This window comes from Rhinatrema bivittatum, chromosome 4 (assembly GCF_901001135.1).
Source record: "Rhinatrema bivittatum chromosome 4, aRhiBiv1.1, whole genome shotgun sequence".
Taxonomy (NCBI): Eukaryota; Metazoa; Chordata; class Amphibia; order Gymnophiona; family Rhinatrematidae; genus Rhinatrema; species Rhinatrema bivittatum.
Window position 1 is genome coordinate 379,953,570 of NC_042618.1, and position 12,338 is coordinate 379,965,907.

General features: G+C 46.1%; 2 protein-coding genes across 5 annotated transcripts in view; both read left to right on the top strand.

The window, feature by feature from the left end:
* The window catches only part of CCDC66 (coiled-coil domain containing 66), a 237,977-nt gene extending 227,416 nt beyond the window's left edge, over positions 1-10,561 (top strand). For all 4 annotated transcript variants that reach the window (XM_029600914.1, XM_029600915.1, XM_029600913.1 and 1 more), the window contains one exon: positions 10,237-10,561. In XM_029600914.1, coding sequence (XP_029456774.1) covers positions 10,237-10,412 — 176 coding nt within the window. In that variant the 3' untranslated portion in view covers positions 10,413-10,561. The remainder of the gene's footprint in view (positions 1-10,236) is intronic.
* Positions 10,562-10,593: 32 nt separating this feature from the next.
* The window catches only part of LOC115091074 (coiled-coil domain-containing protein 66-like), a 75,909-nt gene continuing 74,164 nt past the window's right edge, over positions 10,594-12,338 (top strand). Inside the window, exon 1 of the mRNA XM_029600916.1 lies at positions 10,594-10,722. Within this exon, the coding sequence (XP_029456776.1) occupies positions 10,628-10,722 (95 nt within the window). The 5' untranslated portion in view covers positions 10,594-10,627. The remainder of the gene's footprint in view (positions 10,723-12,338) is intronic.

The window sequence follows — 12,338 nt, forward strand, 5'->3', positions numbered from 1 at the left end:
ACCTACCTTCCAGGTATCAAGAACACAGAGGCTGATCGGCTCAGCAGAATTTTTCATCCCCACGAGTGGGCTCTGCATCAGGAAGTGGCGAACGCCCTGCATGGACCTCTTTGCAACAGAGTCCAACACAAAACTGCCAAGTTTTTGCTTTCTGTACCCAAGCAGATGCAGGATCGCTCAGGATGCGTTTCTAATTTCCTGGACAAGAGACATGTTTTATGCATACCCACTGATACCTGTAATAGATCACGTGATCCAGAAATGCATCATGGAAGAATCAGATTTCATCCTCATTGCATTAGCATGGCCCAGACAACTGTGGTACCCTATCTTGTACAGCTAATTCAGCCTGCTTATCGTTGGGAAAATATGTTTCAAAGGGTTCAGATAGGCTCTTCTCATTCTTCCTGGAGAGAGATTTCAGCTAGAGTTCCTCAAGGTATGACCCTATCTCCCGTGTTGGTTAATATTTATTTATCACCACTAGAGGATTTGATGAAGTCACTAGGAGTGCTGTACCTCATGTATGCAGATGATATATACAGCTATATGACAACAGTGGGGATGACAATTGTGTCCCAACTGTTAAAATTCAGGACATTTTGAGCCAAGTTAGTGTTTGGTTATCCAATAATGGAATACATTTAGGTGTTATCATGACCTAGATTATTTGAGTGGGTAAGCGGATCCATCAGAATGCCTTGGCTTATGTCAACTTTGATGTGAATCAATTGCCTTTACTGACATAGGTGAGAAATTTACGGATGTTTTTGGACTCTAAATTATCATTTCAATCTCAAGTGCTGCATTTAGTTAAAAATTTCTTTTTATATATTAAAATTGTTATGACCTCTTAGATATTTTCTTAGGTTGGACATGTTCAGAACAGATACCCAAGCCCGGATCCTAAGTAACCTGGATTACTGTAGCTCATTAGTGGTGAGTTTACCAGTAACTCTGGTACATGCTTTGCAGATGGTGCAGTATGCTGCCACATTGCTGATTATGAAGTTTAAAAAAATTGAGCACATATGTCCCACTTTATCTTTACATTGGTTACCAATAAAGTGGAGGGGTCAATTTAGAATTCTGTTTATCATTCTGTTGCGTCCGTGCCTGTTCTCGCCCTCGCTCCACCCTCTCTACCTTAGTGGCGATTCCCTTCGGGTCTGATGGACAGATGCTGCCGCGGCTTCCTTCTCCTCGCTGTACTTCCTGGAATCCCCGGGCTGGCCTAACGCTGCGGATCCGCCATCTTCCTGATGATGTAAGGGCGTGCGTTCCAGAGTTTGTACCGGCAAGGGCGCGAACCTCAGGGGCGTCCCCCCGTAGTGACGTCATCCACTTCCAGCTTAAAAGGTCTTTGCTTGCAACCCAGAGACTGCAATTCCAGTATCAGAGGGACTTCAGCCCTGCCAAGCACATCAGCTCACTACTGCCACCTCTGGTGGTTATACTTCCTGTCTAATAAAAGAACTATCTGTGTTTGTCTCCATACTCCAGCCTAGCCGGTGGTCTCTCTCAGGATATCCTCCTGGGGGCGCTGTCATCTGCCATTGGCCCAGGGATTCACCAATTTACTTTAAGTGTTCATTCCTTACACTACTAGAGCGGTATTATACAGACTGCCACTCTATGGGAAGCCAACCCACCACAGATCATTAACTCCGCCTATGGACTATTACAATTGTTAGCTCTTCCCCTTGACAGGGTGATCCATAACAGATTGCTAACTCCCTGGCGGACTTATAACAGATTGCCAACTCCTCCCCTTGGCGGGATGATTTATTACAGATTCTAACTCCGCCCCTGGGGAGCAGTTTCTACAGATTGCTACTCCTAGCAGCAGGGATTGATAACAGATTTTTACCTCCTCCCTCTTCAGGAGGAGATCCATAACAGATTGCTGACTCCTCCCTCTACAGAAGGAGCTCGATAGCAGATTGCTAACTCCGAGCAGCAGATTTATAACAGATTGCTAACTCCAGTGAATCCGGCTAAAAGTATTGGAGAAGAATTGGAGAATCAGTAACTACAGTGAATTCAGCTTTCAAGTAAAGTATTTGGAGAAGCAGTACTCCTGGGGATTCAGCTAAAGGTATTTGATGTCTGTTGCCCATGGACCCGGCTCACCTTTCTGCCTTGCAGGCTATTCCGGGCCTGGCTTAACGCCTCTCAGAACAGCAAGAAACCTTGGAGAAACTTTCTGCAGCTTTCCACCAACTTCACACACAGAAGGCACAAGTCACAGCTTCTATACAAGCTTCTATACAAGCTACCTCTGTTACCAGAGGTAACTCTGAAATCAGCTGTTCCACTGGCGGCACCTATTCGATTCTCCGGAGAACTCCCAAAGACTTGGGCTTCTTGAACCAGTGCATTTCACTTTACAACCTTCATTGTTTCCCACAGGCCTCTCTAAGAACAGCTATCTACCTTGTGGGAACGCAAGGACCTTATCTTGCAGAACATAGAAGGATTTATGGACTTGTTTAAATCGTTTTTGATGAACCTGCTCTTATGTTTGTTGCTGGATTTGCTTTGGTGGACCTGAAGCAAGGCAACAGATCTCTGGCGGAATTTGCCATCAAATTTAAAACTCTTGCAGCGGAACTTCGCTGGGACCCCAGATGTCTGAAGACACTCTTTTGCAGAGGCCTAGACACCTGCGTGAAGGACAAGCTGGCTGCTCGTCAGACACCTGACTCGCTGGAAGAATTAATAGCCTTAGCTACTCGGATCGACTGGCGGCTCCAAGACAAGGTGAAGGAACTCCGGCCTAAGGTGTTACCTGGGATGAAGCAAACCAGTGCTCCTGCACTGCCAAGGGGTACAGCACCTCCTGCTGTGGAGAAGATGGAACCTGGTCACTGTCACTTGACTTCTAAAGAGAGAAGATTGAGGAGGAAGAATGGCTTGTGCATGTACTGTGGTCAGCCAGGCCATGATGTTTCTGCCTGCCCTATTTGTCTGGGAAAGGGACAAGCCTGAGTCTCACGGGAGGACTGTTTTTGGGCTATACAGCAATATCTCCTCCACTCTCTCGTCCAGTCTCTGTGATCCCTGAACCAGTGACTGTTCAAACCTCTGCCCCAAAGGACTCAGGAGCAGGAGGCAACTTTAATCTCAGACATTTTGTGGAAGACCTGAGGAGTCCATTCAGCAAAATGAAAGATCCACTATTGTATCACAATTTGAAGTGGGCCTTGGACGATTGTTTTTACCACCACTTCTTTTGAGGATCTTATCAACATCACCAGCAGTTTTTCTATTACCTGCTGTTTTCATAGCTGTTGCTAGGCGCGCCATAGCTAGGTGGCGCTCTACATCTTTACTGTCTTCCTGGATTACAAATTTGAGATATCCGCTACGACCTACCCACTCAGAAGTCGTGCTGAAGGACTACAGCACTGTTGATTCCGAAAATGATATCATCTCTAACTACCAGCCTGGCTGTCTGCTGGTGCTACCATCAGTTCCAAAGAAGAAGACATCTCTAGCTACCAGCTTTCGCAATTGGTTCTTTCGGAAGTACCTATGGCACTGTCCGAAGAAGAAGATATCTCTGACTATCAACTTTACGTTTGGATTACTCGGAAGTCATGCTGGAGGTTTACAGCACTGTTTGATTCCATGGATGAAGATATCTCCATCTATCAGCCTGATCGTTTTGCTGGTATCTCTCTTCCAGCATCCTGCAGAAGAGCCAATCAGAAATGGATTTTGGACAAGTTTCTACTTCACCACTTCCACTGAAACTTCAGTGACGTCCACGGCAGCCCTCTCATTGCTGCTGACTTCACTATACATTCTGCAAGATTCTTCAAATCTCAGCATCCATCTGTCATTGTGAATATATGAACTTGAACTCAAGAATTTAGAGATCCTGGATGTTTGAACAGAGGCTGAGTTTTATTTGCCTGAAAGTGCTTCAGCCCCGAATCCATCTTTGGGAGCCTCAGACCTATTGGATAAAGAAATGCTTCATCAATTCCATCTCGCGCATCCTTGGTACTTAACCTGGTGACCGAAGAGGAGACCGCCCTTTGAAGGGAGGTACTGTTGTGTTCGTGCCTGTTCTCGCTCTCGCTCCACCCTCTCTACCTTAGTGGCGACTCCCTTCGGGTCTGACGGACAGCTGCTGCCGTGGCTTCTCCTCGCCGTACTTCCTAGAATCTCCAGGCTGGCTTGACGCTGCGGATCCACCATCTTCCTGATGATGTAAGGGCTCGCGTGCGAGCGCTCCAGAGTTTGTACCGGCAAGGGCGGAACCTCGGGGGCGACCCCCGAAGTGAAGTCATCCGCTTCCAGCTTAAAAGGTCTTTGCTTGCAACCCACTCACTACTTGCCACCTCTGGTGGTTATACTTCCTGTCTAATAAAAGAACTATCTGTGTTTGTCTCATACTCCAGCCTAGCCAGTGGTCCCTCTCAGGATATCCTCCTGGGGGCGCTGTCATCTGCCATCAGCCCAGGGATTCACCAATTTACTTTAAGTGTTCATTCCTTACACTACTAGAGCGGTATTATACAGACTGCCACTCTATGGGAAGCCAACCCACCACAGATCATTAACTCCGCCTATGGACTATTACAATTGTTAGCTCTTCCCCTTGACAGGGTGATCCATAACAGATTGCTAACTCCCTGGCGGACTTATAACAGATTGCCAACTCCTCGCCTGGCGGGATGATTTATTACAGATTCTAACTTCTGCCCCTGGGGAGCAGTTTCTACAGATTGCTACTCCTAGCAGCAGGGATTGATAACAGGTTGTTACCTCCTCCCTCTCCAGGATGAGATCCATAACAGATTGCTGACTCCTCCCTCTACAGGAGGAGCTCGATAACAGATTGCTAACTCCGAGCAGCAGATTTATAACACATTCACAAGCTAATGTATTCTGAAGATCATTGCTTGATGGCTGAGAGATTAAATTGGTCCAAGCCGTTACACTCATTGTATTCTTCAGATGACAGTCGTTGGTGATACCTGCAGCATGCTTTTATAAGTTGCCCAAAGTACACAAGAGTGGGCATTCTCTGAGGAGAAGTGGGATGGTAGTCCTCATACATGGGTGACATCATAAGATGGAGCCCGGCACGGAACTTTGATCTCAAAGATTTCTAGAGCTTTCAAATATATCCTTCTGAACATGTGAAGCTGTAGTTATCACCCTGCCCCCTAGACAAAGTCTCTTTTTTTCCACAGAGCTATGTGGTCACGGTTTTCAGCATTTTCTGGACCTGCAACTGTTTTTTCTTTTCTTTTACTTACTATATTTGTTTATTTTACTTTTTCTCTACCTTTCAACTTTCTGCTTGGTCGCTATGCAGCGTGGCAGAGTCTACTTCTAATTCTTAATAAATAAATGCATCTGCAGTTTAGTTTCTGTGTTCTTTCCTTGCGCTGTCTGTTTTTGATGCCTTCGTCTGGTGCTGGCAGGTCTGACAGAATGCAATCGATTAGTGTTCTGTGTAGGCCATCTGAGTCTGGGGACTCACCAGGGTTCAACGCAGGCAGGAGCTCCATAAAGTTTTACCGATCTATTGGCATCGATGGAGACACAGACAGTGAAGGTATCAAAGGCCGCACCGTTCCAGTGGGGGGAGAACTCATCCTCCCCACATTCTAAGGAATTAGTTTCCACGGGCAGCCCTGGAAGATGTAGTCTCCTCTCCTGCTTGTCAGTGATGGCAGTGCAGTTTCCTTGTGAGAGAGGGTGAGCAGGAGTCTGGGCAAGCAACGTTGCTGCTAAATCTTTGGTGCCATGCCCGTGCACATCTGTGACCAGTGCATCGATGATTTGACACCTCTGTCAGAACTGTGACAGGGACCGGGACTTCCATTGGGCACCATGGTCACCCTTGATGCCGAGGTGCTGGGGAGGCCTTGATACCATCGTTGCTGTAAGAGCCATTGACCGTGTACACTGTTGAGTTCCTTGCAAGCTGTACATAGAGTGCCACCGAGCTGTCTCTCTGTATGCATTTGCTATAAATAGCACTGCATGCCATCATGCAGTGCTATTTATATGGCTCATCTCCCTTTCCACCATTATCTGGCGGAAAGGGAGATGAGCCATTCATGACCCCAGTCCAAGGGCTGAAATTAGCCTCTTGTAGTGTTGTCAGGTACTGTGGGTACTATGGGGGCAACGCCTACCACCTGGGACAGCCAAAGTTAGAACTCCAGTGACAGTGGGCCGTCGACACACTGTATCTGCTGAATCCATTAAGAGTTGATGTAACAGTGGAGTACTTCATGCATGGTCAGGAATAGTAGGGGTCGTCTACTCCTTCAATTGCCTTAGGCACTATCGAGCGGCATTCTCTCAGCCTGTACCGTGCCAGAGATAGTGGAACTTCTATCATCACATCAAAGTATCAGCTTCCTCATCAGTTTTGCACATTTGGGTGCAATGGGACATTAGCAAGGAGGACACCATCCACACTTTTGGATTGCTTTTTCGCAGTGCACAGCCACCAATTCTAACAGGTGGTGTTCAGTCTCTGTTGTGCTGTAGGATTCTACCAACAGGTGAGGCGATGGGATGTGTATGTGCACTGCCATTCGCAAGATGGGTACCACTACATGAATATTGTTCATCGCGCTTTAAATGGAAGGCTCCAGTTGCTCTCTAGTGTAGGTGTGTGGGTGTTTTCCACATGGCATGATGTTCTGACGAATGTCAGTATATAAAAATCAACAAATAAAATAAATAAAATGGCGAGCACATCATGTTGTATGACACTGACACAAATCTGATATAAGTCTGTGTTCCTGGTCAAAACACTAGGGGTGTGGATACCAGGAGAGTAGTGTTGATAATCTTTCCCTTCCACAGAAGAGGGGTGTATCTTTCAACTCCTCCCGTATTAACTTACATTGAATCCCCTTAGGGGGGAAGCCTCTGGGGTCCATCCCTTGCTGGCCCATCACCAGGCTGGAGTCTTGATTCTTTTAATCAGGGTACCTCCTTGCAAGCCAGTATCTGTGGGTGTTGAGGGGACAACAATTGCAGTTGTTGGACCATTCTCGTTGGTCTTTGGATTACTGTGGTGTCCTACCCCTTGACTGGGTGGCTTTTTGGCCGATTTGGTCACTTATGAACCTCAGTGATAAGCAACAGTAAGAGTAGGAGAGTAGGAAGGTTTTTTAGGATCAGGAAGCCCTGATTTTCATTGCTTTCTAGTCTCTTCAGATAATTGAGCTATGAGTGGATTTCCAAAGCAACCCTTATGGGTTCCCCCTGGGCTACTGGGCTGTCTGCCCCTACAAGGGGTGGTTCTCGTTCACAATTTCCCAAAAAAGGGATTTCATCACCTTTGATGACAGATTGCTCTCTTTTCCCTGCGGGATCTGAGAGCAAGTCAGGCGTTAGCGCTCGTCCCAAGGTCATCTTGTAGCACAGTAGATCTATTTCATGAGGGAGTTATTCTGGATTCGGTCTCCCCTTCTGGGCCACTCCCTGGTGAAGATTAAGGGTTTTCCCACACAAGAATCGCCCTTTTCTTACTTGCGGAGCACACTATGTTTGCAGATTACCACTCTTGCCAGTCTTTCTCGCATGTGGGACCCTACCTTAGTGGGGAGGGTTCTGGTCTAGTTACATCTCAGTTGGCAGGTGTGCCTTTTGATCTCTCCATAATCTATGGCTGTGTGAGTTGGGAGATGAGGGGCATACGCAACGGAGGTGCTACATTTTTGTTGCAGTGGCTTGCAAGCTATACTTCCCCATTTTAGAGAGAACCCTGTCTGTAGGCAAGGAAGTGCTGATTCAGGTAACCCTTGTCCATCTCCTGGACCAAATGATTCCTTGGGGAAAATATGCATAATCCTGGCCTTGGGTATTTTTACCTACCCCAGGTTGTTGGGCAGTATGTTCTGAGATCAGACCAACCCTGCACTGGTACCCTTTGCGTTGCCAGGTCAGTAAAGGAATCCTGTTTCTACAGGGGATTGCACATCCCTGCTTTCTATCCCCTGGTGTATGTCTTTCCTCAGGAGGTTGTCTGTTAGTTTCAGCTGCTTCTGTCATGCTGAGATGTGTACCCTGCAATATGTGTGTGTGTGGTGGGGGGGGGGGGTAAAATACAACCTAGCAGTGTCAGCAGCCCCGCAACCTGCCTCACTGTGTTTTTTGCTCCTTCCGACTTCCGGTCAGAATGTTGGGGAGGGAGGAGAGAAAAGCTAGGGCATGTATGGTATATCTTAGTGTATACTTACAAGGATTGCTACATTTTTTCCTTGCCCTTTCACCAAATTCTGGCCAGTATTGCCTTTAGCTTTTCATATTTCACTGAGTTGACCAAAGTGCCTTCCTGCTCACCTGAGCTATCCTGTGAACTAGATGGATAGCCCTACCTTTGATAGGGTGAGAGTAGGTGAGCTTTCAGATCTAACTTAACTCCATACTTGGAGTTTTTGGGCTAGCAATCCTGTTCAGGATTGCTTTGCATCCTCTCACATTCTTGACGTCTGTCCTGGGTGGTCAGATCTGACTAGTATGTTGGCAAGTAAGGTTGGCCACAGACTTAGTTTCCTGTATCTAGAAGGAACTAGACCTACCTTGCTGTCAGGGTTTGCTGATCCAATCCGTGGCTGTATTAGTCCCGTGAGACAAAGTATGCTTCTTGCTAAACTTGGTATCACATCCCTGCCTTAAGCGCCCCATCAGGGTATTTATGTCTCAGTCTGTTTAGTCTGTTCTATAGTTTTCTTATGTAGAATCCAACTCTTTTCCAGCCTAAACCCGTTTTGGGGTCAGCTGCTTCACAGGCAAATGGGAGAAAGGTGATTCTTTTAGCACTGTGGGGTTCCCCACTTTATCCTGCTTGGGCAGCCTTTAGCTGAGGGTTCATCCATGTGTGAGAGCTACCATTCTGTTTGTCCTTGGAGAAAACAGAGTTTCTTACCTTTAACAGATGTTCTAAGAGGACAGCAGGGATGTTAATACTCACGAAACCCACCCACTTCCTTGGGAGTTGGTTTCTCAATGTATTAGCTATATCATGGACTGAAAGACTTTGCCTAGGGAGCAGGGTGATAAATGCAGCTGCACATGCTCAGTAGGGCATGTTTAAAAACACTAGAATTCTTGAGATCAAAGTTCCATGTCTGGCTCCATCCGATGATGTCATCCAAGTGTGAGGACTAACATCCAGCTTGTCCTCTGAGGACACCTGTTAAAGGTAAGCAACTCTGCTTTCTATTATGCGGGACCTAAACTGTGGAATGCTATGCCAGTGGAGCTTTAAGCCCAGAGGGACATAAAACTGTTTAGGAAATGAGTAAAGGTATGGTTATTTGTAAGGGTTTATGCCTGAATAATATTGTTTTAATACTTTGTATTGTGTGATATTAATTTGATGTATTATTTATGTATGTTATCCTTTGTTATCCGCTCTGGACACTTCCTTTGGAAGTAGTGGAATACAAGATTTTATAATTAAATAAAATAAAACCTGCTATCCTGTTTTCAAAGTGAAGATGGACTACAAGATTTTATTATTGATCTATGTTGGTTTTTAAATTAAATAACTCCAGGGTTTCTTACAGAATATGTTAAATGAATATCATTCAGCCATAGTACTAAGACACATTCTTTAAGGTTTACAATACTGTGGTAAGACAGGAGTTTTGGGGAAGCTCTTTATAGGGCTCCGGGTCTGTGGAATAAACTACCATCTTTAATCAGAAAGTCGCCAACCATTTTTAAAATGGAGAAAGCAATGTTTACTAAACAATTTTTTTTTAAATGGACTATACACACATATTTCTATTTGTATTTACTGTGTTAGACATACTCTTTATAAGTTATGATGGTATTTGAAAGCAATATGAGAGAATAGGTTCCAAGTCTTTACAGTATAAATATTCTGATCATGTATTTCTTCATGTTCCATCCAAACCTCAACACTGATATCACCTGAAGGTATCAGCTTTATTGAATTTTCAGACATTTACATTATATAGATGCATTTGGATCTTGAGTAAAAGCTGGTTTATGTTTCCTCATACCTATTGCTGTTCAAAATATATGCATGTATGATATATAAAGAAAGAAATATCAATATTTCTATTGATTTGATATGATTCAGAATATCATACCTTGTTTTAGTTGTAACTTGTCTTCGGTATATGTTGGTGTAGGTGTAGTTTAGAAGTTTTTGAAATCAAAGTTGTTTGTCTTGTTCAAGAAAAAAATGTAATAAAAAAAATCTCTTAATTTTAGATGATTGTGGAATAGGAAAAAACACCAGTTCTGAAGCGTACACTATGCCAGGTGTCCAGGGAGAAAATATAGACCATGACTCGCCAGATATTTCCATTGAATTTAAGGAGCAATTGAATAATGCAAGCATAAAAAGAAAAAAAAAATTTAGCTATGGAAGATGTTTCAATAAATAATAAAGACAATTACAGTGACCCATATCACCAGTTTTCAAAAACAGAAATCCAAGTGAAAAATGAGGAAAAACTTGGGAAACGACCTGACTGGAACATAAACAGACCAAACAAGAAATATATTCCAGCATCAAACAAGTACCCTAAAGAGATACAAAAGCAAAGGCAAGGAAGTCAAGCGAAAAGACAAATGGAACTACTTCATTTGGTAGAAAGAAATGCTTCTAGAAACTGGCAGCATAAAAAAGAGTATTCACCACAGAGATCTCCATCATATCATGGGGACACAAAAGAAAGACACAAACTTCACAAGGTAATACTATGTTTTAGAATAACCTTTCCTGTAATAGGCTTATGTTTCATTTTCTTCCTTTTCTCCTTGAAATTTCTATGGACAGTTCATGGTGTTCTCCCAGGACAAGCAGGATGGTAGTTCTCACAGATGGGTGACATCATCAGATGGAGCCCCATCACGGAACACTTTTGTCAAAGTTTCTAGAACTTTGACTGGCACACTGAGCATGCCCAGCATGCTACCAACCCCGTGGCCACACGGGGTCCCCCTTCAGTCTCCTTTTTTCCTCAGAGCTGTTGCATCGCAGTTTGTGGAGCTCTGTTGAAAACTTTTTTCCTCATGGAACAATTCGAAGTTTTTCTTCAGTTTTTCCCCGCTTCAGGGTCCCCCATTGCTCGGTAGGTCTGTTTTCGCGTTGTTGCGGTCAGTTCCCAAGTGTCTACCTCCCGGTGGCCGATGGCTACCGACCGCATGCCGCCTTTTATCAATGGGACCAGTTTTCAGAAGTGCCTAAGTGTCCGCGGACTATGTCCATCATGGACCCACACGACGTTTGTGTCCTGTGTCTCAGGCCTTCCCACGATGTCCGTCGATGTCTGACGCGCCTAGCTGGACAAGATGGAGCACTTGTTTGGTTCCAAGCAATCTGCTCCATCGACTCCTGTGGTAGGTACATCGGGTCGCAGGGATCGATCTGACTCGGGACCTTCGCCCTCAGCGCCCCACCGTGATGATCAAGGGGCGGGAGATCGCCCCTCACCAGCATCGGAGCATTCAAAAGCTTCGGGATCGTCATCCTCAGTGCCAGAGAAGGACCGGGCCGAGCACCATGGGAAGCATTGACAATGGCACCAACATTCTTCACCGACCGGTGCTGGCACAGACACTGAAGTGGCATCTGCCTAAGCTGAACCCCCTCCAAAGAAACCCAGAGGAGAGTAGACCCCCATCCTCCTCCAAGCCTGGGAGTCTAAGGTGTTCTCCACCGATATCGGTGCCGGGTATCAAGTCTCCACGGACCCCTGTGGAGGCTCCGGTGATGCCCAGTCTGCCTCCTCTTTCTGCCCAGCCTGCCTCAGTACTTTCCACAACCGCATTTAGAGAGGAGTTGGACCACGTGGTTCACAGGTAGTGCTAATGCCTTCAGGGCCTCCAGCAGCCACCAAAGCTGGCTCCCATACCGGCATCGAAACCAGCACCCTCCATGCTGACGCCCCTGCTGGAAAGGTTAGATGTGCTGCTTGGTGCCCTATTGATGCTGCCTGTAGTGGGGGGCCCCACGGTGCCCTGTCCACCACCGGTTCCTCCCCCCTGTCTCGATTCCGATTCCGGAATCCTCTGAGGAGGAGGAAGCGGTGCCACGCCCGTCCCCACGGCTGGTGCTACCGATGCCGGATCCCGTTCCTGGGCCCTCGGGCCTCCCGGTGCCCTGGCGTCTGCCGCAGGTCTCTGTGCCCTCGATGCTGGTGCAACCGTTGTCTGTTCCACTTCACCGACCATCGGTGCCTGCGCCCCATAGCTTTGGGTTCTGACCTCCCTCCTCGACCCAGACAATTCATTGGTGAGGAGGAATCCCCTTACAACCCGTGAGAAGACGCCTCTTCCGACCACTCCTCGGAGGCCTTTGAGGACAT